General features: G+C 47.8%; 2 protein-coding genes across 8 annotated transcripts in view; one reads left to right on the top strand and one right to left on the bottom strand.

The window, feature by feature from the left end:
* Positions 1 to 14,948, bottom strand: part of agbl5 (ATP/GTP binding protein-like 5) — a 50,757-nt gene extending 35,809 nt beyond the window's left edge. For 3 of the 5 annotated variants that reach the window (XM_036976470.1, XM_036976468.1, XM_036976469.1), the window contains exons 1-7: positions 14,812 to 14,948; positions 12,121 to 12,360; positions 11,610 to 11,781; positions 10,699 to 10,862; positions 7,062 to 7,239; positions 6,757 to 6,935; positions 5,417 to 5,990 (exon numbers count right to left, since the gene is read on the bottom strand). In XM_036976470.1, the coding sequence (XP_036832365.1) occupies positions 5,417 to 5,990; positions 6,757 to 6,935; positions 7,062 to 7,239; positions 10,699 to 10,862; positions 11,610 to 11,781; positions 12,121 to 12,317 (1,464 nt within the window). In that variant the 5' untranslated portion in view covers positions 12,318 to 12,360; positions 14,812 to 14,948. Of the gene's footprint in view, positions 1 to 5,416; positions 5,991 to 6,756; positions 6,936 to 7,061; positions 7,240 to 10,698; positions 10,863 to 11,609; positions 11,782 to 12,120; positions 12,384 to 14,811 lie in introns of all 5 variants that reach the window. The other 2 variants (XM_036976467.1, XM_036976466.1) reach the window with 2 other exon arrangements.
* An 11,329-nt stretch (positions 14,949 to 26,277) lies between these two features.
* Positions 26,278 to 27,817, top strand: part of tmem214 (transmembrane protein 214) — a 59,750-nt gene continuing 58,210 nt past the window's right edge. For all 3 annotated transcript variants that reach the window (XR_005051564.1, XM_036976465.1, XM_036976464.1), the window contains exon 1: positions 26,278 to 26,550. Coding sequence is in view for 2 of the 3 variants with exons in the window: in XM_036976465.1 (XP_036832360.1) it covers positions 26,397 to 26,550 (154 nt within the window). In the remaining variant the exon portion in view is untranslated. The remainder of the gene's footprint in view (positions 26,551 to 27,817) is intronic.

Below are 27,817 nucleotides of genomic sequence, written 5' to 3'. Positions count from 1 at the left end.
GCTATATACAGTAGAGAGGCTATATACAGTAGAGAGGTTATATACAGTAGAGAGGCTATATACAGTAGAGAGGTTATATACAGTAGAGAGGCTATATACAGTAGAGAGGCTATATACAGTAGAGAGACTATTACAGTAGAAGCTATTACAGTAGAGAGGCTATATACAGTAGAGAGGCTATATACAGCAGAGAGGCTATATACAGTAGTGAGGTTATATACAGTAGAGAGGTTATATACAGTAGAGAGGCTATATACAGTAGAGAGGCTATATACAGTAGAGAGGTTATATACAGTAGAGAGGTTATATACAGTAGAGAGGTTATATACAGTAGAGAGGCTATATACAGTAGAGAGACTATTACAGTAGAGGCTATATACAGCAGAGAGGCTATATACAGTAGTGAGGTTATATACAGTAGAGAGGTTATATACAGTAGAGAGGCTATATACAGTAGAGAGGCTATATACAGTAGAGAGGTTATATACAGTAGAGAGGCTATATACAGCAGAGAGGCTATATACAGTAGTGAGGTTATATACAGTAGAGAGGCTATATACAGTAGAGAGGCTATATACAGTAGAGAGGTTATATACAGTAGAGAGGTTATATACAGTAGAGAGGTTATATACAGTAGAGAGGCTATATACAGTAGAGAGACTATTACAGTAGAGAGGCTATATACAGTAGAGAGGCTATATACAGCAGAGAGGCTATATACAGTAGAGAGGCTATATACAGTAGAGAGGCTATATACAGCAGAGAGGCTATATACAGCAGAGAGGCTATATACAGTAGTGAGGTTATATACAGTAGAGAGGCTATATACAGTAGAGAGGCTATATACAGTAGAGAGGCTATATACAGCAGAGAGGCTATATACAGCAGAGAGGCTATATACAGCAGAGAGGCTATATACAGTAGAGGGGTTATATACAGTAGAGAGGCTATATACAGTAGAGAGGTTATATACAGTAGAGAGGCTATATACAGTAGAGGGGTTATATACAGTAGAGAGGCTATATACAGTAGAGAGGCTATATACAGTAGAGAGGTTATATACAGTAGAGAGGTTATATACAGTAGAGAGGTTATATACAGTAGAGGGGTTATATACAGTAGAGAGGCTATATACAGCAGAGAGGTTATATACAGTAGAGAGGCTATATACAGGCACCAGTTAGTTGGGCTGATTGAGGTAGTACGTGCATGTAGGTATGGTTAAAGTGACTATGCATATATGATGAACAGAGAGTAGCAGTAGCGTAAAAGAGGGGTTGGTGGGTAGTGGGACAATACAAATAGTCCGGGTAGCCATTTGGTTACCTGTTCAGGAGTCTTATGGCTTGGGGGGGGTAACAAACTGTTGAGAAGCCTTTGGTCCTAGACTTGGCACTCCGGTACCGCTTGACATGCGGTAGGAGAGAGAACAGTCTATGACTGGGGTGGGTGGGGTCTATTACAATTTTTAGGGCCTTCCTCTGACACCGTCTGGTAAAGAGATCCTGGATGGCAGAAAGCTTAGCCCCAGTGATGTACTGGGCCGTACACACTACCCTCTTTAGTGCCTTGCAGTCAGAGGCCGAGCGGTTGCCATACCAGGCAGTGATGTAACCAGTCAAAATGCTCTCGATGTTGCAGCTGTAGAACCTTTTGAGGATCTGAGGACTCATGCCAAATATTTTTAGTTGCCTGAGGGGGAATAGGTTTTGTCATGCCCTCTTCACGACTGTCTTGGTGTGTTTGGACCATTGTAGTTTGTTGGTGATGAGGACACCAAGGAACTTGAAGCTCTCAACCTGCTCCACTACAGCCCTGTCGATGAGAATGGGGACGTGCTCGGTCCTCCCTTTCCTGTAGCCCACAATCATCTCTTTCGTCTTGGATACGTTGAGGGATAGGTTGTTATTCTAGCACCACCTGGCCAGGTCGCCGGACTCCTCCCTATAGGCTGTCTGGTCGTTGTCGGTTTGGTTAGGGTTAGGGTTGGACACTGTTGTGTTGTCGGCAGACTTAATGATGGTGTTGGTGTCGTGCCTGGCCACGCAGTCATGGGTGAACAGGGAGTACAGGAGGGGACTGAGCACGCACCCCTGAGGGGCTCCAGTGTTGAGGATCAGTGTGGCAGATGTGTTGTTACCTTCCCTAGGGGCAGCCCGCCAGGAAGTCCAGGATCCAGTTGCAGAGGTATGTGTTTAGTTCCAGGGTCCTTAGCTTAGTGATGCGCTTTGAGGGCACTATGGTGTTGAATGCTGAGCAGTAGTCAATGAACAGCATTTTCACGTAGGTGTTCCTTTTGTCCAGGTGGGAAAGGGCAGTGTGGAGTGCAATAGAGATTGCATCATCTGTGGATCTGTTTGAGTGGTATGCAAATTGAAGTGGGTCTACAGTTTCTGGGATGATGGTGTTGATGTGAGCCATTACCAGCCTTTCAAAGCACTTCATGGCTACGAACGTGTGTGCTAAGAGTCTGTAGTCATTTAGGCAGGTTGCCTTAGTGTTCTTGGGCACAGGGACTATGGTGGTCTACTTGAAACATGTTGGTATTACAGACTCATTCAGGGACATGTTGAAAATGTCAGTATAGACACCTGCCAGTTGGTCAGCACATGCCCAGAGCACACGGCCTGGTAATCTGTCAGGCCCCGCGGCCTTGTGAATGTTGACCTGTTTAAAGGTCTTACTCACGTCGGCTACGGAGAGCGTGATCACACAGTCATCCAGAACAGATGATGCTTTTATGCATGCCTCAGTGTTGCTTGCCTCAAAGCGAGCATAGAAGTAATTTAGCTCATCTTGTAGGCTCGTGTCACTGTGCAGCTCACGGCTGTCCTTCCCTTTGTATTCTGTAATAGTTTTCAAGGACTGCCACATAAGACGAGCGTCGGAGCCGGTGTAGTATGATTCAATCTTAGCCCTGTATTGGCGCTTTGCCTGTTTGATGGTTCGTCAGAGGGCAGAGCAGAATTTCTTATAAGCTTCCGTGTTAGAGTCCCGCACCTTGAAAGCGACAGCTCTACCCTTCGAATGCAGTGCGAATGTTGCCTGTAATCCATGGCTTCTGGCTGGGGTATGTACGTACAGTCACTGTGGGGACGATGTCCTTATGCACTTATTGATAAAGCCAGTGACTGATGTGGTGTATTCCTCAATGTCATCGGAAGAATCCCAGAACATGTTCCAGTCTGTGATAGCAAAACAGTCCTGTAGTTTAGCATCTGCTACATCTGACCATTTTTTTTATAGATCGAGTCACTGGTGCTTCCTGCTTTAATTTTTGCTTGTAAGCAGGAATCAGGAGGATAGAATTGTGGTCAGATTTACCAAATGGAGGGTGAGAGAGAGCTTTGTACACGTCTGTGTGGAGTACAGGTGATCTAGAATGTTTATCCCTCTGGTTGCGCATTTAACATGTTGATAGAAATTAGGTAAAACTGATTTAAGTTTCCCTGCATTAAAGTCTCCGGCCACTAAGACGCCACCTCTGGGTGAGCGGTTTCCTCCAGTTTCCGGAGCTTATTTCCTTATACAGCAGAGTGAGTGTGGTCTTAGTGCCAGTGTCCGTCTGTGGTGGTAAATAAACAGCCACAAAAAGTATATAATGAAAACTCTCTTGGCAAAGAGTGTGGTCTCCCCCTCCCCAGTCTCCCTCTCCCCCTCCCCAGCTCCCTCTCCCCAGTCTCCCTCTCCCCAGCTCCCTCTCCCCAGTCTCCCTCTCCCCCTCCCCAGCTCCCTCTCCCCAGTCTCCCTCTCTCCAGTCTCCCTCTCTCCAGTCTCCCTCTCCCCAGTCTCCCTCTCCCCAGTCTCCCTCTCCCTCTCCCCAGTCTCCCTCTCCCCAGCTCCCTCTCCCCAGTCTCCCTCTCCCCAGTCTCCCTCTCCCCAGTCTCCCTCTCCCTCTCCCCAGTCTCCCTCTCCCCAGTCTCCCTCTCCCCAGCCTCCCTCTCCCCAGCCTCCCTCTCCCCCGTCTCCCTCTCCCCCTCCGCAGCTCCCTCTCCCCAGTCTCCCTCTCCCCAGCTCCCTCTCCCCAGTCTCCCTCTCCCCAGTCTCCCTCTCCCCAGTCTCCCTCTCCCTCTCCCCAGTCTCCCTCTCCCCAGTCTCCCTCTCCCCAGTCTCCCTCTCCCCAGTCTCCCTCTCCCCAGCCTCCCTCTCCCCAGCCTCCCTCTCCCCAGCCTCCCTCTCCCCCTCCCCAGCTCCCTCTCCCCAGTCTCCCTCTCCCTCTCCCCAGTCTCCCTCTCCCCAGTCTCCCTCTCCCCAGTCTCCCTCTCCCCAGCCTCCCTCTCCCCAGTCTCCCTCTCCCCCTCCCCAGCTCCCTCTCTCCCTCTCCCCAGTCTCCCTCTCCCCAGTCTCCCTCTCCCCAGTCTCCCTCTCCCCAGTCTCCCCCTCCCCAGTCTCCCTCTCCCCCTCCCCAGCATCCCTCTCCCCAGCTCCCTCTCTCCCCAGCTCCCTCTCCCCAGCCTCCCTCTCCCCCTCCCCAGCTCCCTCTCCCCAGCCTCCCTCTCCCCCTCCCCAGCTCCCTCTCCCCAGTCTCCCTCTCCCCTCCCCAGCTCCCTCTCCCCAGTCTCCCTCTCCCCAGCTCCCTCTCCCCCGCTCCCTCTCCCCCGCTCCCCCTCCCCAGTCTCCCCCTCTCCCTCCCCAGCTCCCTCTCCCCAGTCTCCCTCTCCCCAGCTCCCTCTCCCCAGTCTCCCTCTCCCTCTCTCCAGTCTCCCTCTCTCCAGTCTCCCTCTCTCCAGTCTCCCTCTCCCCAGCTCCCTCTCCCCAGTCTCCCTCTCCCCAGTCTCCCTCTCCCCAGTCTCCCTCTCCCCAGCCTCCCTCTCCCCAGTCTCCCTCTCCCCAGCCTCCCTCTCCCCAGCCTCCCTCTCCCCAGCCTCCCTCTCCCCAGTCTCCCTCTCCCCAGTCTCCCTCTCCCCAGTCTCCCTCTCCCCAGTCTCCCTCTCCCCAGTCTCCCTCTCCCCAATCTCCCTCTCCCCAATCTCCCTCTCCCCAGCCTCCCTCTCCCCAGCCTCCCTCTCCCCCTCCCCAGCTCCCTTTCCTCTTGTGTGGATTAAAAATGTTTTACACTTTATTCAATTGGAGAAGATAAAATATACCCTCCGGGGTTCTTCTGTCAAATTCTACCGAATGAGGCAACCTTTCTTTGCCTATGTAGAGACACTGCAATTTCCCTATACTCTACATTCTCCCAAGTCCCCCTCTCCATGTCTCCCTCTCCCCAGCCTCCATGTCTCCCTCTCCCCAGCCTCCATGTCTCCCTCTTCCCAGCCTCCATGTCTCCCTCTCCCCAGCCTCCATGTCCCCCTCTCCCCTCCCCAGCTCTCTACCCGTCCATCTCCCCAAGTCCCAGCCTCCCCCCCCCAAGTCTCCCTCTCCCCAGCTCTCTCCCCAAGTCTCCTTCCCCCTCTCTCTCTCTCTCTCTCACCTGCTGGTTTTCGTCTGATAGGCTGTTGCCGTACATGAAGCAGCCACGTTTGGAAGCGTGGCCATGCAGGTCCACGTAATAGGCCACTCCCCCCTCCTGCGCAGGGATTGGTTCCCCGGCTATGACTGACATCTCCAGAGGTACTGATGTGGGCGTGGACTCTGAGACGCTCTGCGAATCATTCTCGTCTTCACAGCACCTTCCATCCCCCTGCCCCTCCCTCTTCCCGGTCTCCATGGTTACCCAGGCGATCTCCTCCATAACCATGGCGATCTCTGAGGGGGCGGGGTTAGAGTCTTTATCAGCGTTCCGTTGGTTGAGGCTGAGTTCCAAAGGGGTGAGGTGTAGGGCAGGGCTCTGATTGGTGGGTTTGGTGCTGAGGGGAGGTGCTTGAGGTGGGTTGTAGGTGTGTGTGTTAGAGTGTGTGTTGATGTGCGTGTTGGAGTGTGTGTGTGTGGTGCGGTTGTGTGTGTGGTGGTAGAGCAGCAGTGTTTTAGCAGCGTAGATGGAGGGGTGGAGATCAGGACTAGGGTTCAGATACTGTCTGTTCAGATTCACCCCTCTAGAGTCAGTCCTGGGGAGGGAGACATTGAGAGAGGGAGACAGTGAGAGAGGGAGACATTCAGAGGGAGACAGTGAGAGAGGGAGACATTGAGAGAGGGAGACATTGAGAGAGGGAGACATTGAGAGAGGGAGACATTGAGAGAGGGAGACATTGAGAGGGAGACATTGAGAAAGGGTGACATTGAGAGGGAGACAGTGAGAGAGGGTGACATTGAGAGGGAGACAGTGAGAGAGGGAGACATTGCGAGGGAGACAGTGAGAGAGGGAGACATTGAGAGGGAGACAGTGAAAGAGGGTGACATTGAGAGGGAGACAGTGAGAGAGGGTGACATTGAGAGGGAGACAGTGAGAGAGGGTGACATTGAGAGGGAGACAGTGAGAGAGGGTGACATTGAGTGGGAGACAGTGAGAGAGGGAGACATTGAGAGGGAGACAGTGAGAGAGGGAGACAGTGAGAGAGGGAGACATTGAGAGAGGGAGACATTGAGAGAGGGAGACATTGAGAGGGAGAGAGTGAGAGAGGGTGACATTGAGAGGGAGACAGTGAGAGAGGGTGACATTGAGAGGGAGACAGTGAGAGAGGTTGACATTGAGAGGGAGACAGTGAGAGAGGGAGACAGTGAGAGAGGGTGACATTGAGAGGGAGACAGTGAGAGAGGGAGACAGTGAGAGAGGGAGACAGTGAGAGAGGGTGACATTGAGAGAGGGTGACATTGAGAGAGGGAAAAAATATAACATTTTCATCCAAACAACAGGAATGTTGAGCGTGTGTGTACCTGTAGTGTCCGCGTACCACCCCGTCCGGGTTCAGCATGGGGATGAGTTTGAAGACAAACATGTTGCGGAGTGTGTGAGCTCTGGGGTCGTCATGACGCAGGATGAAGTTTAAGAAGCCCTTAAAGACAAACGACGATGGCGTCTCCCCCGGGTGTACACGACTACTGAGGAAAAACACCTACACACACACACTATCAATAGACGAGTCTGATGCAGAGACCTTACTGATTAAACATCACCCTGTGGTCAGGGTGTGTGACTGTGTGCGTGACTGTGTGCGTGACTGTGTGCGTGACTGTGTTACCTGTTTGCCAGTGAAGCGATGAGGTCGTGGGGTCTCTGCATCAGGAAATAGTTTGTCCAGGCGGTGTTCTCTCTCTTCCTGCATGCCGAGACAGCTGGTGACCGTCAGCAGATCCACTCGGTTACCATCCAGAGAGTGACACAACACCTCCCTGTGGAAGTATACACTGTCACCACACCTGGAGGGGGAGAGAGAGATGAATATACAGACTACAAATTCCAATTGGCTAAACTTAAACTCTTTAACATCATCCTTGGCTCTGGCATCTTCCCCCATATTTGGAACCAATGACTGAGCACCTCAATCCACAAAAGTGGTGACAAATTTGACCCCAATAGCTACTGTGGGAGAAGCGTCAAGATCAACCTTGGGGAAATCCTCTGCATTATCATTAACACCAAATTCGTACATTTCCTCAGTGAAAACAATGTACTTGTCAAATTGTCTTTTTACCAAATTACCATAAGTCAGACCACGTATTCACGGTGCATACACTAATTGACAAACAAACAAACCAAAACAAAGGCTAAGCCTTCTCATGCTTTGTTGATTTCAAAAACGCCTTCGACTCAGTTTGGCATGAGGCATTTGGCTATTCAAATTGATGGAAAGTGGTGTTGGGGGTAAAACATACGACATTATAAAATCCATGTACACAAAGTGTGCAGTTAAAATTGGCAAAAAACACACACATTTCTTCCCATACGGCCGTGTGGTGAGACAGGGATGCAGCTTAAGCCCCACCCTCTTCAACATATATATCAATGAATTGGCGAGGGCACTAGAACAGTCTGCAGCACCCGGCCTCACCCTACTAGAATCTGAAGTCAAATGTCTACTGTTTGCTGATGATCCGGTGTTTCTGGCCCCAACCAAGGAGGGCCTACAGCAGCACCTAAATCTTCTGCACAGATTCTGCCAGACCTGGGCCCTGACAGACCTGGGCCCTGACAGACCTGGGCCCTGACAGTAAATCTCAGTAAAACAAAATAATTATGTTCCAAAAAAGGTCCAGTCGCCAGGACCACAAATATAAATTCCATCTAGACACCGTTGCCTTAGAGTACACAAAAAAACTATACATACCTCGGCCTAAACATCATTAACTTCCACAAAGCTTTGAACGATCTGAGAGACAAGGCAAAAATGTCCTTCTATGCCATCAAGGAACATCAAATTCGACACACCAATTAGGATCTGACTAAAAACACTTGAATCAGTTATAGAACCCAATGCCCTTTATGGTTATAAGGTCTGGGGTCCGCTCACCAACCAAGACTTCCCAAAAAGGGACAAACACCAAATTGAGTTTCTGCATGCAGAATTCTGCAAAAAATATCCGTGTACAACATAGAACACCAAATAATACATGCAGAGCACAATTAGGCCGATACCCACTAATGATCAAAATCCAGAAAAGAGCCGTTAAATTCTACAACCACCTAAAAGGAAGCGATTCCCAAACCTTCCACAACAAAGCCATCACCTACAGAGAGATGAACCTGGAGAAGAGTCCCCTAAGCAAGCTAGTCCTGGGGCTCTGTTCACAAACACAAACACACCCTACAGAGCCCCAGGACAGCAACACAATTAGACCCAACCAAATCATGAGAAAACAAAAAGATAATTACTTGACACATCTGAAAGAATGAACAAAAACTAGAATGCTATTTGGCCCTAAACAGAGAGTACACAGTGGCAGAATACCTGACCACAATTAGACCCAACCAAATCATGAGAAAACAAAAAGATAATTACTTGACACATTGGAAAGAATTAACAAAAAAACAGAGCAAACTAGAATGCTATTTGGCCCTAAACAGAGAGTACACAGCGGCAGAATACCTGACCACTGTGACTGACCCAAAATTAAGGAAAGCTTTGACTATGTACAGACTCAGTGAGCATAGCCTTGCTATTGAGAAAGGCCGCCGTAGGCAGACCTGGCTCTCAGGAGAAGACAGGCTATGTGCTCACTGCCCACAAAATGAGGTGGAAACTGAGCTGCACTTCCTAACCTCCTGACAAATGTATGACCATAGAGAGACATATTTCCCTCAGATTACACAGACCCACAAAGAATTTGACATTTTGATAAACTCCCATATATACTGGGTGAAATACCACAGTGTGCATCACAGCAGCAAGATTTGTGACCTGTTGCCACAAGAAAAGGGCAACCAGTGAAGAACAAACACCTTTGTAAATACAACCCATATTTATGTTTATTTATTTTCCCTTTTGTACTTTAACTATTTGCACATCATTACAACAATGTACAGACACATCCTGACTGATGGCAGCCCATTCTTGCATAATCAATGCTTGGAGTTTGTCAGAATTTGTGTGTTTTTGTTTGTCCACCCGCCTCTTGAGGATTGACCACAAGTTCTCAATGGGAATAAGGTCTGGGGAGTTTCCTGGCCATGGCCCCAAAATATTGATGTTTTGTTCCCTGAGCCACTTAGTTATCACTTTTGCCTTATGGCATGGTGCTCCATCATGCTGGAAAAGGCATTGTTCATCACCAAACTGTTCCTGGATGGTTGGGAGAAGTTGCTCTTGGAGGATGTGTTGGTACCATTCTTTATTCATGACTGTGTTCTTAGGCAAAATTGTGAGTGAGCTCACTCCCTTGGCTGAGAAGCAACCCCACACATGAATGGTCTCAGGATGCTTTACTGTTGGCATGACACAGGACTGATGGTAGCGCTCACCTTGTCTTTTAGCACTCTCAAGCTTTTTTCCAGATGCCCCAAACAATCGGAAAGTGGATTCATCAGAGAAAATGACTTTACCCCAGTCCAATCCCTGTACCTTTTGCAGAATATCAGTCTGTCCCTGATGTTTTTCCTGGAGAGAAGTGGCTTCTTTGCTGCCCTTCTTGACACCAGGCCATCCTCCAAAAGTATTTTCTCACTGTGCGTGCAGATGCACTCACACCTGCCTGCTGCCATTCCTGAGTAAGCTCTGTACTGGTGGTGCCCCGATCCCGCAGCTGAATCAACTTTAGGAGACGGTCCTGGCGCTTGCTGGACTTTCTTGGGCACCCTGAAGTCTTCTTCACAACAATTGAACCGCTCTTCTTGAAGTTCTTGATGATCCGATAACTGGTTGATTTAGGTGCAATCTTACTGGCAGCAATATCCTTGCCTGTGAAGCCCTTTTTGGGCAAAGCAATGATGACGGCACGTGTTTCCTTGCAGGTAACCATGGTTGACAGAGGAAGAACAAGGATTCCAAGCACCACCCTCCTTTTGAAGCTTCCAGTCTGTTATTCGAACTCAATCAGCATGACAGAGTGATCTCCAGCCTTTCCCTCGTCAACACTCACACCTGTGTTAACAAGAGAATCACTGACATGATGTCAGCTGGTCCTTTTGTGGCAGGGCTGAAATGCAGTGGAAATGTTTTTTGGGGATTCAGTTCATTTGCATGGCAAAGAGGGACTTTGGAATTAATTGCAATTCATCTGATCACTCTTCATAACATTCTGGAGTATATGCAAATTGCAATCATACAAACTGAGGCAGCAGACTGTGAAAAGAGAGGGTTGAAACACTGACTACAGAGGATGGGTGTGTGTATCTCTGGTCCAGTTGTGTCAGTGTGTGTGTGTGTGTATGTGTGTGTGTACCTGGGTGTGAGCGTGGCTGTGTCAGGGTATCTCTGGTCCAGTTGTGTCAGCAGGTCTTGACTCTCGCTGTAGGAGAAGGGGAAACTAAAGGAGAAGAACGTGGTCGCTCCTTTCACTTCCAACAGACGATGGGTAAACGACAGGATGAACTGATTATCCACCATCTGAGGAGAGGTGGAGAGGAGAAACGTTCTGTCAACCAATAATCCAGCGATTTAGTCCATGCATCTGTAAATAGTGTGTGTGTGTAGTGATATATTGTGTGTGTGTGTGTATGTATAGTGGTATAATGTGTGTATAGTGGTATAATGTGTGTGTGTATGTATAGTGGTATAATGTGTGTATAGTGGTATAATGTGTGTGTGTGTGTGTGTATAGTGGTATATTGTGTGTGTGTGTGTATAGTGGTATATTGTGTATAATGGTATAATGTGTGTATATAGTGGTATAATGTGTGTATATAGTGGTATAATGTGTGTATATAGTGGTATGTGTGTGTGTGTGTGTATAGTGGTATAATGTGTGTGTGTGTGTGTGTATAGTGGTATATTGTGTGTGTGTGTGTATAGTGGTATATTGTGTATAATGGTATAATGTGTGTATATAGTGGTATAATGTGTGTATATAGTGGTATAATGTGTGTATATAGTGGTATGTGTGTGTGTGTGTGTATAGTGGTATATTGTGTATATAGTGGTATAATGTTTATATATAGTGGTATAATGTGTATATATAGTGGTATAATGTGTATATATAGTGGTATAATGTGTATATATAGTGGTATAACTTGTGTATATAGTGGTATAACGTGTGTATATAGTGGTATAACGTGTGTATATAGTGGTATAACATGTGTATATAGTGGAATAACGTGTATATATAGTGGTATAACGTGTGCATAGTGTGTATACCTCGTATGTGGGTCTGTCCCGTACTCTCTCCCAGCGTGTCCTACCAGGTACAGTCTTGACTAGAGGAGCCATTCCCTGGTTGTACAGTTTACTCTGCTTGTTCATATTCATTACATTGACCTTCAGCATTCGCCCCGGCAAAGCACCACGCACACTGAAGTAGAACCAGGACCTGCAACACACACAGGCTGTATTCCTCAGAGCCCAGAGGAGGCTGTATTCCTCAGAGCCCAGAGGAGGCTGTATTCCTCAGAGCCCAGAGGAGGCTGTATTCCTCAGAGCCCAGAGGAGGCTGTATTCCTCAGAGCCCAGAGGAGGCTGTATTCCTCAGAGCCCAGAGGAGGCTGTATTCCTCAGAGCCCAGAGGAGGCTGTATTCCTCAGAGCCCAGAGGAGGCTGTATTCCTCAGAGCACAGAGGAGGCTGTATTCCTCAGAGCCCAGAGGTGTGTTGTTGGTTAGACATATTGTTCTACCTGTCCAATTGTGTGTGTGTGTGAGTTGCTAGGTTACCTGTTTCCATTCTCGTGTTCTGTCCCGGCACAGTCAGGGCGCGTCCAGACATTAAACTCGTAGTCGGGGGTGCTGCTAAGGGTTGTGGAAGTGGGACAGGCGGCGTCGGAGGGGAAGGAGTCAACCTTCTCCACGCGGCCCAGGTTTCCAGAGTCAAACCTGGAGCTGAACACCACGCTTCCAACACGAACCTCCATGACCTCTGACCTAACCTCGGGGCCGGCTGGTACTCACACCACCCTGTTAGAGATAAACACACCACCCTGTTGGAGATAAAGACACCCACCTTGTTGGAGATAAACACACCACCCTGTTGGAGATAAACACACCCACAAAACCCTGATGGACATAAACACACCCACCCTGATGGAGATAAACACACCACCCTGTTGGAGATACACACACCCACACCACCCTGTTGGAGACAAACACACCCACCCTGTTGGAGACAAACACACCCACCCTGTTGGAGACAAACACACCCACCCTGTTGGAGACAAACACACCCACCCTGTTGGAGATAAACACACCCACCCTGTTGGAGATAAACACACCACCCTGTTGGAGATAAACACACCACCCTGTTGGAGATAAACACACCCACCCTGTTGGAGATAAACACACCCACCCTGTTGGAGATAAACACACCAACCTGTTGGAGATAAACACACCCACCCTGTTGGAGATAAACACACCCACCCTGTTGGAGACAAACACACCACCCTGTTGGAGATAAACACACCACCCTGTTGGAGATAAACACACCCACACCCACCCTGTTGGAGATACACACACGCACACTGTTGGAGATAAACACACCCACCCTGTTGGAGATAAACACACCCACACTGTTGGAGATACACACACGCACACTGTTGGAGATAAACACACCCACCCTGTTGGAGATAAACACACCACCCTGTTGGAGATAAACACACCCACCCTGTTGGAGATAAACACACCCACCCTGTTGGAGATAAACACACCCACACCCACCCTGTTGGAGATACACACACCCACCCTGTTGGAGATACACACACCCACCCTGTTGGAGATACACACCCACCCTGTTGGAGATACACACACACCACCCTGTTGGAGACAAACACACCCACCCTGTTGGAGACAAACACACCACCCTGTTGGAGACAAACACACCCACCCTGTTGGAGACAAACACACCCACCCTGTTGGAGACAAACACACCCACCCTGTTGGAGACAAACACACCCACCCTGTTGGAGACAAACACACCCACCCTGTTGGAGACAAACACACCCACCCTGTTGGAGACAAACACACCACCCTGTTGGAGACAAACACACCCACCCTGTTGGAGACAAACACACCCACCCTGTTGGAGACAAACATACCCACCCTGTTGGAGACAAACACACCCACCCTGTTGGAGACAAACGCACCCACCCTGTTGGAGATAAACACACCCACACCCACCTGTTGGAGATAAACACACCCACACCCACCTGTTGGAGATAAACACACCCACCCTGTTGGAGATAAACACACCCACACTGTTGGAGATAAACACACCACCCTGTTGGAGATAAAGACACCCACACTGTTGGAGATAAAGACACCCACACTGTTGGAGATAAAGACACCCACACTGTTGGAGATAAAGACACCCACCCTGTTGGAGATAAACACACCCACCCTGTTGGAGATAAACACACCCACACCCACCCTGTTGGAGATACACACACCCACCCTGTTGGAGATACACACACCCACCCTGTTGGAGATACACACCCACCCTGTTGGAGATACACACACACCACCCTGTTGGAGACAAACACACCCACCCTGTTGGAGACAAACACACCACCCTGTTGGAGACAAACACACCCACCCTGTTGGAGACAAACACACCCACCCTGTTGGAGACAAACACACCCACCCTGTTGGAGACAAACACACCCACCCTGTTGGAGACAAACACACCCACCCTGTTGGAGACAAACACACCACCCTGTTGGAGACAAACACACCCACCCTGTTGGAGACAAACATACCCACCCTGTTGGAGACAAACGCACCCACCCTGTTGGAGATAAACACACCACCCTGTTGGAGATAAACACACCACCCTGTTGGAGATAAAGACACCCACCCTGTTGGAGATAAACACACACACACAAAATCAACATGCCATCTTCTAGAAACCAGACGCTGACATTCCATCCCCTTGCAACTACAGACCCGGACAAGCCATCTGCTCTACCTACAGAGACCCAGTCACAGAGGAAGTGAAACATGTCTGTCCTCCTAGCTGTCTGTGCCTGGAGGCTTGCTGCCAGGACTGAGGCCGGTTGGTGCAACAACGTTCTATTGTTGCTGTCTGAACGGACAAAAAGCCTCGCTAGCAAAACATTAGCGGGCCAGTGGTCTGACTTTGATATCAAACGACGTTCCTTGGATAATTTAAACAAGTGTTAACGTTACAACCTAACAAAATCCCCAAGTCTGTCAGAAAGATAGGATGTATTGACATTTTGGTTTGGATGCTCTAACGTCACAGGCTTGCTTAATTAACGTAACGTAGCGAGCAGACAGGTAAGGAAATCAAACAAAAGCACGGGAATGTACAATATCGTCACCACTCGATCGATGCAATCTCAGTAGAAACGTGCACAGAAACACCAACTTAATTATTTGTAACGATAATCTTACTTATTTGTGAACGATGCTCATTTTTTGGGGCGTTCGTGTCTTTCCCGATCACCAAACAGCTCTTTAAACCCAAACAAACCCACTAGTAGCTGAGAAACAACAACACGGTGGCTGATTGGCTCAGGCAGGAAGAAGAAGTCCACGTCAGAGCAAGGCGAACGCAGATTGGTTGACTCGGCTCGAGATAAATATTAAACCTGAACATGTATTCAACCCCCAATGGCGTGTTTTTGTAGGCACTAACTCCGCCATTGTTCGTTGTTGATAAAACCTAGGGAAAATGAATGGAAGATTTGTAGGGTTTTTGGATGAACGCTGTAAATAAGGTATATGGTGAACATAGGCTGAGGATATCTTATACGATTTGAGATAATCTTAATGAGATCATCCTAATCAGCTAATGTCACTATCATCACTTTTTGTTAATTTTGAAGCGTAATTAAAAATATAAATAAATCACAAAGGCTTCAAAATTCATGAAGGTCATGTTAACTGACTGATATTAGATTAAAGAACGAAACTCCTAAACCTGAGTTAACCAACCAGGGATGTTGCCTCATATTGTTAAACAGTATATATACAAAAGTATGTGGACACACCTTCAAATTAGTGGATTTGGCTATTTCAGCCACACCCATTGCTGACAGGTATAAAAAAAAATCGAGCACAGGTCCATGCAATCTCCATAGACAAACAGTGGCAGTAGAATGGCCTTACTGAAGAGCTCAGTGACTTTCAATGTGGTATCATCATAAAATGCCACCTTTCCAACAAGTCAGTTCGTCAAATTTCTGCCCTGCTAGAGCTGACCCGGTCAACTGTAAGTGCTGTTATTGTGAAGTGGAAACGTCTAAGAGCAACAATAGCAACAATGTTCACCCACGACTACGTGGCTGTGCATGACTCCAACACCATCATTACGTTTGCAGGCAACAACGTTGGTAGGCCTGATCACTGTCAACGATGAGGCAGTCTACAGGTAGGAGGTCAGAGACCTGGCAATGTGGTGCTTGGAGAACAACCTCTCCCTCAATGTCAGCAAGACAAAGGAGCTGACCGTGGACTACAGGAAACGGAGGGCCAACACACCCTCATTCACATCGACAGGCCTGGAGTGGAGTGGGTTGAGAGCTTCAAGTTCCTTGATGTCCACATCACTAAGCACCTATCATCATCCAAACACACCAACACCCAACACAGTCGTGAAGAGGGTACGACAATGTCTCTTCCCCCTCAGGCGGCTGATTTTGCATGAGCCCTCTGATCCTCAAAATATTCTACAACTGCACCATTGAGAGCATCTTGACTGGCTGCATCGCCTCTTGGTACGGAAACTGCATGAAATCTGACCGCAAGGCATTACAAAGGGTATGGCATACAGCCCAGTACATCACTGGGGCCAAGCTCCCTGCCATCCAGGACCTCTATACCAGGCTGTGTCCCTACAAATTGGCAAAGACTCTAGCCACCCAAGTCATAGACTGTTCTCTTTGCTAATGCACGGCAAGCAGTACCAAGCGCCAAAAGGCTCCTGAACAGCTTCTACCGCCAAGCCATACGACTCCTGAACAGCTTCTACCTCCAAGCCATACGACTCCTGAACAGCTTCTACCTCCAAGCCATACGACTCCTGAACAGCTTCTACCGCCAAGCCATAAGACTCCTGAACAGCTTCTACCGCCAAGCCATACGACTCCTGAAGAGCTTCTACCGCCAAGCCATAAGACTCCTGAACAGCTTCTACCTCCAAGCCATACGACTCCTGAACAGCTTCTACCTCCAAGCCATACGACTCCTGAACAGCTTCTACCTCCAAGCCATACGACTCCTGAACAGCTTCTACCGCCAAGCCATACGACTCCTGAACAGTTGGCTACCTAGACTTACCCCCTATTTTTTTACATTTTGCACATTGACTAGACTCTACCTGTCCCTCTCCTCGCCCCTACCTGGGATCGAACCAGGGATCCTCTGCACCCATCAACAACTGACACCCACGAAGCCCCGTTACCCATCGCACCACAAAAGCCACGGCCCTTGCAGAGCAAGGGGAACAACTACTTAAAGGCCTCAGAGCGAGTGACCTCACAGAGTGAAACGCAATTAGCGCGCACCACCGCTAACTAGCTAGCCATTTGACATTGGTTACACACTCACTGGACTCTACCCACACACTACATACATTCACACACACAAAACAAACACACCTGCAAATTGACACCACACACACTCACACATAAACACATTTTTCACACTCTTCACATATGCTGCTGCTACTCTGTTTATTATCTATCCTGATTGCCGGGGTAGGCCGTCATTATAAATAAGGATTTGTTAACTACCTTGCCGAGTTAAATAAAGGTTAAAAAAAAGATAGCCTCGTAATTTTTACCCCTACCTACAGTTGAAGTCGGAAGTTTACATACACTTAGGTTGGAGTCATTAAAACTCGTTTTTCAACCACTCCACAAATTCCTTGTTAACAAACTATAGTTTTGGCAAGTCGGTTAGGATATCTACTTTGTACATGACACAACTCATTTTTCCAACTGATGTACCTGTTGATGTATTTCAAGGCATACCTTCAAACTCAGTGCCTCTGCTTGACATCATGGGAAAATCAAAAGAAATCTCAGACCTCAGAAAAAAAATTGTAGACCTTCACAAGTCTGGTTCATCCTTGGGAGCAATTTCTAAACGCCTGAAGGTACCACGTTCAACTGTACAAACAATAGTACGCAAGTATAAACATCATGGGACTACGCAGGCGTCATACCGCTCAGGAAGGAGACGCGTTCTGTTTCCTAGAGATTAACATACTTTTGTGCGAAAAGTGCAAATCAATTCCAGAACAACAGCAAAGGACCTGTGAAGATGCTGGAGGAAGCAGGTACAAAAGTATCTATATCCACAGGATAACGAGTCCTATATCGACATAACCTGAAAGGCCGCTCAGCAAGGAAGAAGCCACTGCTCCAAAACCGCCATAGAAAAGCCAGACAACGGTTTGCAACTGCACATGGGGACAAAGATCGTACTTTTTGGAGAACTGTCCTCTGGTCTGATGAATCAAAAATAGAACTGTTTGGCCGTATTGACCATCGTTATGATTGGAGGAAAAAGGGGGAGGCTTGCAAGCCGAAGAACACCATCCCAACGTGAAGCACGGGGGTGGCAGCATCATGTTGTGGGGGTGCTTTGCTGCAAGAGGGACTGGTGCACTTCACAAAATAGGTGGCGTCCTCGCTACATATTCGTCGCCAGACCCAATGGCTCCAGGTCATCTACAAGTCCATGCTAGGTAAAGCTCCGCCTTATCTCAGTTCACTGGTCACGATGGCAACACTCACCCGTAGCACGCGCTCCAGCAGGTGTATCTCACTGATCATCCCTAAAGCCAACACCTCATTTGGCCGCCTGTCCTTCCAGTTCTCTGCTGCCTGTGACTGGAACGAATTGCAAAAATCGCTGAAGTTGGAGACTTTTATCTCCCTCACCAACTTTAAACATCTGCTATCTGAGCAGCTAACCGATCGCTGCAGCTGTACATAGTCCATCGGTAAATTGCCCACCCAATTTACCCACCTCATCCCCATACTGTTTTTATTTATTTACTTTTCTGCTCTTTTGCACACCAGTAGCTCTACCTGCACATGACCATCTGATCATTTATCACCCCAGTGTTAATCTGCTAAATTGTAATTATTCGCCTACCTCCTCATGCCTTTTGCACACAATGTATATAGACTCCCCCTTTGTTTTCTACTGTGTTATTGACTTGTTAATTGTTTACTCCATCTGTAACTCTGTGTTGTTGTCTGTTCACACTGCTATGCTTTATCTTGGCCAGGTCGCAGTTGTAAATGAGAACTTGTTCTCAACTAGCCTACCTGGTTAAATAAAGTAATTTTAAAAATGAGGATGGAAAATTATATGTATATATTGAAGCAACATCTCAAGACATCAGTCAGGAAGTTAATGCTTGGTCGCAAATGTGTCTTCCAAATGGACAATGACCCCAAGCATACTTGCAAGCAAAGTTGTGGCAAAATGGCTTAAGGACAACAAAGTCAAGGTATTGGAGTGGCCATCACAAAGCCCTGACCTCAATCCTATAGAACATTTGTGGGCAGAACTGAAAAAGCATGTGCGAGCAAGGAGGCCTACAAACCTGACTCAGTTACACCAGCTCTGTCAGGAGGAATGGGCCAAAATTCACCCAACTTATTGTGGGAAGCTTGTGGAAGGCTACCCGAAGCGTTTGACCCAAGTTAAACAATTTAAAGGCAATGCTACAAAATACTAATTGAGTTTATGTAAACTTCTGACCCATTGGGAATGTGATGAAAGAAATATTAGCTGAAATAAATAAATTATTCTCTCTACTATTATTCTGACTATTCACATTCTTAAAATAAAGTGGTGATCCTAACTGACCTAAGACAGGACATTTTTACTAGGATTAAATGTCAGGAATTGTGAAAAACAGAGTTTAAATGTATTTAGCTAAGGTGTTTGTAAACTTCCGACTTCAACTGTACCTGTCTGTCTCTTACCTGTCTAACCTCTATCTACCTACCTGTCTGTCTCTTACCTGTCTAACCTCTATCTACCTAACTGTCTGTCTCTTACCTGTCTAACCTCTATCTACCTACCTGTCTGCCTCTTACCTGTCTAACCTCTATCTACCTACCTGTCTGTCTCTTACCTGTCTCACCTCTATCTACCTACCTGTCTGTCTCTTACCTGTCTAACATCTATCTACCTACCTGTCTGTCTCTTACCTGTCTAACCTCTATCTACCGACCTGTCTATCCTCTATCTACCTACCTGTCTGTCTCTTACCTGTCTAACCTCTATCTACCGACCTGTCTAACCTCTATCTACCTACCTGTCTGTCTCTTACCTGTCTAACCTCTATCTACCTACCTGTCTGTCTCTTACCTGTCTCACCTCTATCTACCTACCTGTCTGTCTCTTACCTGTCTAACCTCTATCTACCTACCTGTCTGTCTCTTACCTGTCTAACCTCTATCTACCTACCTGTCTAACCTCTATCTACCTACCTGTCTGTCTCTTACCTGTCTAACCTCTATCTACCTACCTGTCTGTCTCTTACCTGTCTCACCTCTATCTACCTACCTGTCTGTCTCTTACCTGTCTCACCTCTATCTACCTACCTGTCTGTCTCTTACCTGTCCAACCTCTATCTACCTACATGTCTGTCTCTTACCTGTCTAACCTCAGTGCATTAGGAAAGTATTCAGACCCGTTGCCTTTTTCCACATTTTGTTATGTTTTCCTCATCAATCTACACACACTACCCCACAATGACAAGTGAAAAACACGTGTCTACAAATGTAGAAAATAAAATAAAAACAATCCAATGTTATTGGTCACGTACACATATTTAGCAGATGTTATTGCCGGTGTAGCGAAATGCTTGTGTTCCTAGCTCCAACAGTGTAGTAGTGTCTAACAATTCACAACAATAAACACAAATCTTAAAGTAAAAGAATGGAGTTAAGAAATATATAAATCTTAAGACAAGTAATACCAGAGTGGCATTGACTAAATACAGTAGAATAGAATACAGCATATACACATGAGAGGGGTAAAGCAGTATGTAAACATTATTAAAGTGACTAGTGTTCCATTATTAAGGTGGACAGTGATTCCATGTCTATGTGTATAGGGCAGCAGCCTCTAAGGTGCAGGGTTGAGTAGCCGGGTTGTAGCCGGCTAGTGATGGCTATTTAACAGTCTAATGGCCTTGAGACAGAAGCTGTTTTTCAGTCTCTCTGTCCCAGCTTTGATGCGCCTGTATTGACCTCCCTTTCTAGATGATAGCGGGGTGAACAGGCCATGGCTGATGTCTTTGATGATCTTTTTAGGCTTTCCTGTGACATCGGGTGCTGTAGGTGTCCTGGAGGGCAGGCAGTGTGCCCCTAGTGATGCGTTGGGCAGACCACACCACCCTCTGGAGAGCCTTGCGGTTGAGGGCGGTGCAGGCGATGATACAGACTGACAGGATCTATTGTGCATCTGTAAAAGTTTTTTAGGATCTTAAGCCAAATTTCTTCAGCCTCCTGAGGTTGAAGAGACGCTTTTGCGCCTTCTTCACCACACTGTCTGTGTGGGTGGACCATTTCAGATTGTCAGTGATGTGTACGCCGAGGAATTTGAAGTTTTCCACCTTCTCTTTTTAAGTGCTGTCGATGTTGATAAGTCGGTAAGCCCCCCTGCTGTTTCCTGAAGTCCACGATCAGCTCGTGGGTGCAGAGGGTCTCTGGTTCGAGCCCAGGTAGGGGCGAGGAGAGGGACAGGTAGAGTCTAGTCAGTGTGTTGACGTTGACAGAGGTTTGTTTCCTGTCCCCACTCTGCCAGGGCCCTCATATTTACATAAGTATCCAGACCCTTTACTCAGTACTTTGTTGAATCACCTTTGGCAGCGATTACAGCCTAGAGTCTTCTTGAGTGTGACGCTACAAGCTTGGCACACCTGTATTTGTGGAGTTTCTCCCATTCTTCTCTGCAGGTCCTCTAAAGCTCTGTCAGGTTGGATGGGGAGCATCGCTACACAGCTATTTTCTGATCTCTCCAGAGATTTTCGATAGGGTTCAAGTCCGAGCACTTGCTGGGCCACTCAAGGACATTCAGAGACTTGTCCCGAAGCCACTCCTGCAGTTGGCTTGGCTGTGTGCTTAGGGTCATTGTCCTGTTAGACAGTTAACTTTCGCCCCAGTCTGAGGTCCTGAGCGCTCTGGAGCAGGTTTTCATCAAGGATCTCTGTACTTTGCTCCATTCATCTTTCCCTCGATCCTGACTAGTCTTCCAGTCCCTGCCGCTGAAAAACATCCCCACAGCATGATGCTTCCGCCAACATGCTTCACCGTAGCCTAGTGCCAGGTTTCCTCCACATGTGACGCTTGGCATTCAGGCTAAAGAGATCAAGTCTGGTATCCTCAGACCAGAGAAACTTGACCAGAGAAAACAATTCAAATTCCTAGTTGTTGCTCTGACATGCACTGTGTGTGTCTTTCCAAATCACGAACAATCCAATAAAGTTGTAGAAACATCTAAAGGATGATCAAAGGAAACAGGATTTACCTGAGCTCAATATCAAGTCTCATAGCAAAGGGTCCGAATACTTATGTAAATAAGGTATTTCTGTTTATTATTTTTAATACATTTGCAAACTTTTCCAAAAACCTGTTTTCGCTTTGTCATTATGGGGTATTGTGATGTCATTATGTGGTATTGTGATGTCATTATGGGGTATTGTGATGTCATTATGGGGTATTGTGATGTCATTATGGGGTATTGTGTGTAGATTGATGAGTTAGCATTTTTACTTGATCCATTTTAGAATAAGGCTGAATAACGTATTTAGCAATGAAGCCACAGATAGGAACATCGCTGTTCTCCTTGTGGATAGCCTCATTACTACCTGGTACTCCTGCACATTGACTCAGCACTGGTAGTCCTGCACATTGACTCAGTCCTGGTAGTCCTGCACATTGACTCAGCACTGGTAGTCCTGCACATTGACTCAGTCCTGGTAGTCCTGCACATTGACTCAGCACTGGTAGTCCTGCACATTGACTCAGTCCTGGTACTCCTGCACATTGACTCAGTCCTGGTACTCCTGCACATTGACTCAGTCCTGGTACTCCTGCACATTGACTCAGTACTGGTACTCCTGCACATTGACTCAGTCCTGGTACTCCTGCACATTGACTCAGTACTGGTACTCCTGCACATTGACTCAGTCCTGGTACCCCTGCACACTGACTCAGTACTGGTACTCCTGCACATTGACTCAGTACTGGTACCCCTGCACATTGACTCAGTACTGGTACTCCTGCACATTGACTCAGTACTGGTACTCCTGCACATTGACTCAGTCCTGGTACTCCTGCACATTGACTCAGTACTGGTACCCCTGCACATTGACTCAGTACTGGTACCCCTGCACATTGACTCAGTATGGGTACTTCTGCACACTGACTCAGTACTGGTACCCCTGCACACTGACTCAGTACTGGTACCCCTGCAAATTGACTCAGTACTGGTACTCCTTCACATTGACTCAGTCCTGGTACTCCTGCACATTGACTCAGTACTGGTACTCCTGCACATTGACTCAGTCCTGGGACTCCTGCACATTGACTCAGTACTGGTACTCCTGCACATTGACTCAGTACTGGTACTCCTTCACATTGACTCAGTACTGGTACTCCTGCACATTGACTCAGTACTGGTACTCCTTCACATTGACTCAGTCCTGGTACCCCTGCACATTGACTCAGTCCTGGTACTCCTGCACATTGACTCAGTCCTGGTACTCCTGTGCATTGACTCAGTCCTGGTACTCCTGCACATTGACTCAGTACTGGTACTCCTGCACATTGACTCAGTACTGGTACCCCTGCACACTGACTCAGTACTGGTACCCCTGCACATTGACTCAGTCCTGGTACTCCTTCACATTGACTCAGTCCTGGTACTCCTGCACATTGACTCAGTCCTGGTACTCCTGTGCATTGACTCAGTCCTGGTACTCCTGCACATTGACTCAGTACTGGTACTGCTTCACATTGACTCAGTACTGGTACTCCTGCACATTGACTCAGTACTGGTAGTCCTGCACATTGACTCAGTCCTGGTACCCCTGCACATTGACTCAGTCCTGGTACTCCTTCACATTGACTCAGTCCTGGTACTCCTGCACATTGACTCAGTCCTGGTACTCCTGCGCATTGACTCAGTCCTGGTACCCCTGCACATTGACTCAGTCCTGGTACTCCTTCACATTGACTCAGTCCTGGTACTCCTGCACATTGACTCAGTACTGGTACTCCTGCACATTGAATCAGTCCTGGTACTCCTGCACATTGACTCAGTCCTGGTACCCCTGCACATTGACTCAGTCCTGGTACCCCTGCACATTGACTCAGTCCTGGTACTCCTGCACATTGACTCAGTACGGGTACCCCTGCCCATTGAATCAGTTCTGGTACTCCTGCACATTGACTCAGTACTGGTACTCCTGCACATTGACTCAGTACTGGTACTCCTGCACATTGACTCAGTACTGGTACTCCTGCACATTGACTCAGTACTGGTACTCCTGCACATTGACCCAGTCCTGGTACTCCTGCACATTGACTCATTACTGGTACTTCCTGTATATAGCCTCATTTCTAACTGGTACTCCTGCACATTGACTCGGTACTGGCACCACTGTACATTGACTCGGTACTGGTGCCCCTGCCCATTGAATCAGTACTGGTACCCCTGCCCATTAAATCAGTTCTGGTACCCCTGCCCATTGAATCAGTTCTGGTACCCCTGCCCATTGAATCAGTTCTGGTGCCCCTGCCCATTGAATCAGTTCTGGTACCCCAGCCCATTGAATCAGTTCTGGTGCCCCTGCCCATTGAATCAGTTCTGGTGCCCCTTGTATATTGCCTCATTACTACCTGGTACTCCTACACTTCTCACCACTTTCCTTCCATTGAAAATGATTAGGAAGCGACGTTTCAAAGTGCTGTGCCACCCCCCAGTGTACATGAGTAGAACTCTTGTTCTCTGTGGCCGAAGGGAGTAAGACGTTTAAATAGGTTAACTCTCGGAAGGCTGCTTGTCCAGACGGCATCGCTAGCCAAGTCCTCAGAGCATGTGCAGACCAGCTGGCTGGAGTATGTACGGACATATTCAATCAATCCAAAAAAGTTAACTTAACTTAACTAAATGACTATTGCCCTGTAGCACTCACTTCTGTCATCATGCTAGTTAAGGATCATATCACCTCCAACTTACCTGACACCCTCGACCCACTTCAATTTGCTTACCGCCCCAACAGATCCAAGGATTAAGTAATATCCATCACACTGCACACTGCCCTATCCCATCTAGAGGAATATCTATGTAAGAATGCTGTTCATCGACTACAGCTCAGCATTTAACGCCATAATACCCTCCAAGCTCATCATGAAGCTCTGGGCCCTGGGTCTGAACCCCACCCAGTGCAACTGGGTCCAGGACTTCCTGTGTGCTCAGCCCCCTCCTGCACTCCGTGTTCACCCATTAATGGGTGGCCACGTATGTCTCCAACTCAATCATCAAGTTAGTTTGCAGACGATACAACAGTGATAGGCTTGATTACCAACAATGACGAGACGGCCTACAGGGAGGAGGTGAGGGCCGTGAGAGTGTGGTGCCAGGAAAACAACCTCTCCTTCAACGACAACAAAATGAAGGAACTGATCGTGGACTTCAGGAGACAGCAGAGAGAGCACCCCCCATCCACATCGACGGGGCTGCAGTGGAGAAGGTGAAAAGCTCCTCGGTGTGCACACCACAGACAACCTGAAATTATCCATCCACACAGACAGCGTGATGAAGAAGGCACAACACCGCCTCTTCAACCTCAGGACGCTGAATACATTTGGCTTGTCCCCTAATACCCTCACAAACTTCAACAGATGCACCATTGATAGCATACTGTCAAGACTGTTGTTGAAGCTGGTTGAGAGAATGCCAAGAGTGTGCAGAGCTATCATCAAGGCAAAGGGTGGATTTTTGAAGAATCTCAAATAGAAAATATATTTTGATTTGTTTAACACTTTTTTGGTTACTACATGATTTCCTATGTGTTATTTCATAGTTTTGATGTCTTCACTATTATTCTATAGTAAAAATAAAGAAAACCCCTGGAATGAGTAGGTGTTCTCAAACCTTTCACAGGTAGTGTATATACAGTACCAGTCAATAGTTTGGAGAAATGCTGGTTAAGTGTGTTACTTCAATCTTTTGTCTTGCCCATTCACCCTCTGAATGACATACATACATAATCCATGTCTCAAGGCTTAAACATCCTTCTTTAACCTGTCTCCTCCCCTTCATCTACACTGATTGAAGTGGATTTAACGAGTCACATCAATAAGGGATCATAGTTTTCACCTGGATCCACCTGGTCATTCTGCCATGGAAAGAGCAGGTGTTCTTAATGTTTTGTACACTCAGTGTATGTACTGTATTCTAGTCAAAGCTCATCCTATATACCTTGTGTTGTACACCTTTTTCTATTCATATACTGTCTATACACACATCATATACATACTGTATATATTTCTATTCCGTATTCTGACATTGCTCGTTCGGATATTTCTTAATACCTTTATTTTTTGGATGTGTGCGTATTGTGTTGTATTGTTAGACATAAAAACATAAACATTTCGCTGCACCGGCTAACTATGTGTTCTCGACCAATACAATTTGATTTGCATTGTAATGGCTCTGCTAAGCAACATGCGGGATCAAACACTTTAAACGTGTCCTTTGTTACGCATACCATTCTCTCTATCTGATTGGAAAGTTTGCTATTTATTCTTCCTCATTATAAAGAGAAACTAACTGTACTGAGATGTCAAAAAGCTGTTGGCCTTGTGACGTCATACGGGCTAGGTGACGTGGCACCGGGAACATTAGTAGCTACTCCTCAGCAGCACGCTCTTAACCGGGCAGCACCGAGCCGTTCGAGACGACTTTCTTCCCCTCAGGGCTGTACGATCGAGATAATGGCGTCAAATAACAGTCAGGTTGGAAAGTGGGAAGTCGTGAAAAAAAGCAAGAAACCGGGCACCGCCGGCAGCGGAGGGAAAAATCTCGGGGAGAAGAAAACTGGACGGAAAGCTCTGAGCGAATCCAACATGACGAGGACCGACCAGTTTCGTAAGTTTACATGGCTAGCTGCTAGAGAAGGTTACGTTAGCCATCGCCGCTAACTAGCTACCGATATAACCACCACTTATAACTGTCGCTACAACTTAGCTAACGTTACAACTAAGCTGCTAATGTCATAATGTGTGTTTTGGGGTCCGGTTGTGTCTGCCACGTTGGCGGCTAACCTATCGGATGTTCGCTAAGCCAGTAGCTAGCATCAGCATATGGCTTAAGATAGCTAACGTACGTTTGCTAATTAGCCAAACTGGAAGTTAGTTAGTTAGCTTGACTAGCCAAGTCAACTTAACTGGTTTGTCAGGTAGCCCCTCCAGCCCACTGGTTTGTCAGGTAGCCCCTCCTGCCCACTGGTTTGTCAGGTAGCTCCTCCAGCCCACTGGTTTGTCAGGTAGCCCCTCCAGCCCACTGGTTTGTCAGGTAGCCCCTCCAGCCCACTGGTTTGTCAGGTAGCCCCTCCAGCCCACTGGTTTGTCAGGTAGCCCCTCCAGCCCACTGGTTTGTCAGGTAGCCCCTCCAGCCCACTGGTTTGTCAGGTAGCCCCTCCTGCCCACTGGTTTGTCAGGTAGCCCCTCCAGCCCACTGGTTTGTCAGGTAGCCCCTCCAGCTCACTGGTTTGTCAGGTAGCCCCTCCTGCCCACTGGTTTGTCAGGTAGCCCCTCCAGCCCACTGGTTTGTCAGGTAGCCCCTCCAGCCCACTGGTTTGTCAGGTAGCCCCTCCAGCCCACTGGTTTGTCAGGTAGCCCCTCCAGCTCACTGGTTTGTCAGGTAGCCCCTCCAGCCCACTGGTTTGTCAGGTAGCCCCTCCAGCCCACTGGTTTGTCAGGTAGCCCCTCCTGCCCACTGGTTTGTCAGGTAGCCCCTCCAGCTCACTGGTTTGTCAGGTAGCCCCTCCAGCCCACTGGTTTGTCAGGTAGCCCCTCCAGCCCACTGGTTTGTCAGGTAGCCCCTCCTGCCCACTGGTGTGTCAGGTAGCCTCTCCTGCCCACTGGTTTGTCAGGTAGCCCCTCCAGCTCACTGGTTTGTCAGGTAGCCCCTCCTGCCCACTGGTTTGTCAGGTAGCCCCTCCTGCCCACTGGTTTGTCAGGTAGCCCCTCCTGCCCACTGGTTTGTCAGGTAGCCCCTCCTGCCCACTGGTTTGTCAGGTAGCCCCTCCTGCCCACTGGTTTGTCAGGTAGCCCCTCCTGCCCACTGGTTTGTCAGGTAGCCCCTCCTGCCCACTGGTTTGTCAGGTAGCCCCTCCTGCCCACTGGTTTGTCAG

The sequence above is a fragment of the Oncorhynchus mykiss genome, chromosome 4, assembly GCF_013265735.2.
Source record: "Oncorhynchus mykiss isolate Arlee chromosome 4, USDA_OmykA_1.1, whole genome shotgun sequence".
Lineage (NCBI taxonomy): Eukaryota > Metazoa > Chordata > Actinopteri > Salmoniformes > Salmonidae > Oncorhynchus > Oncorhynchus mykiss.
This window is presented reverse-complemented; position numbering and strand designations above follow the sequence as displayed.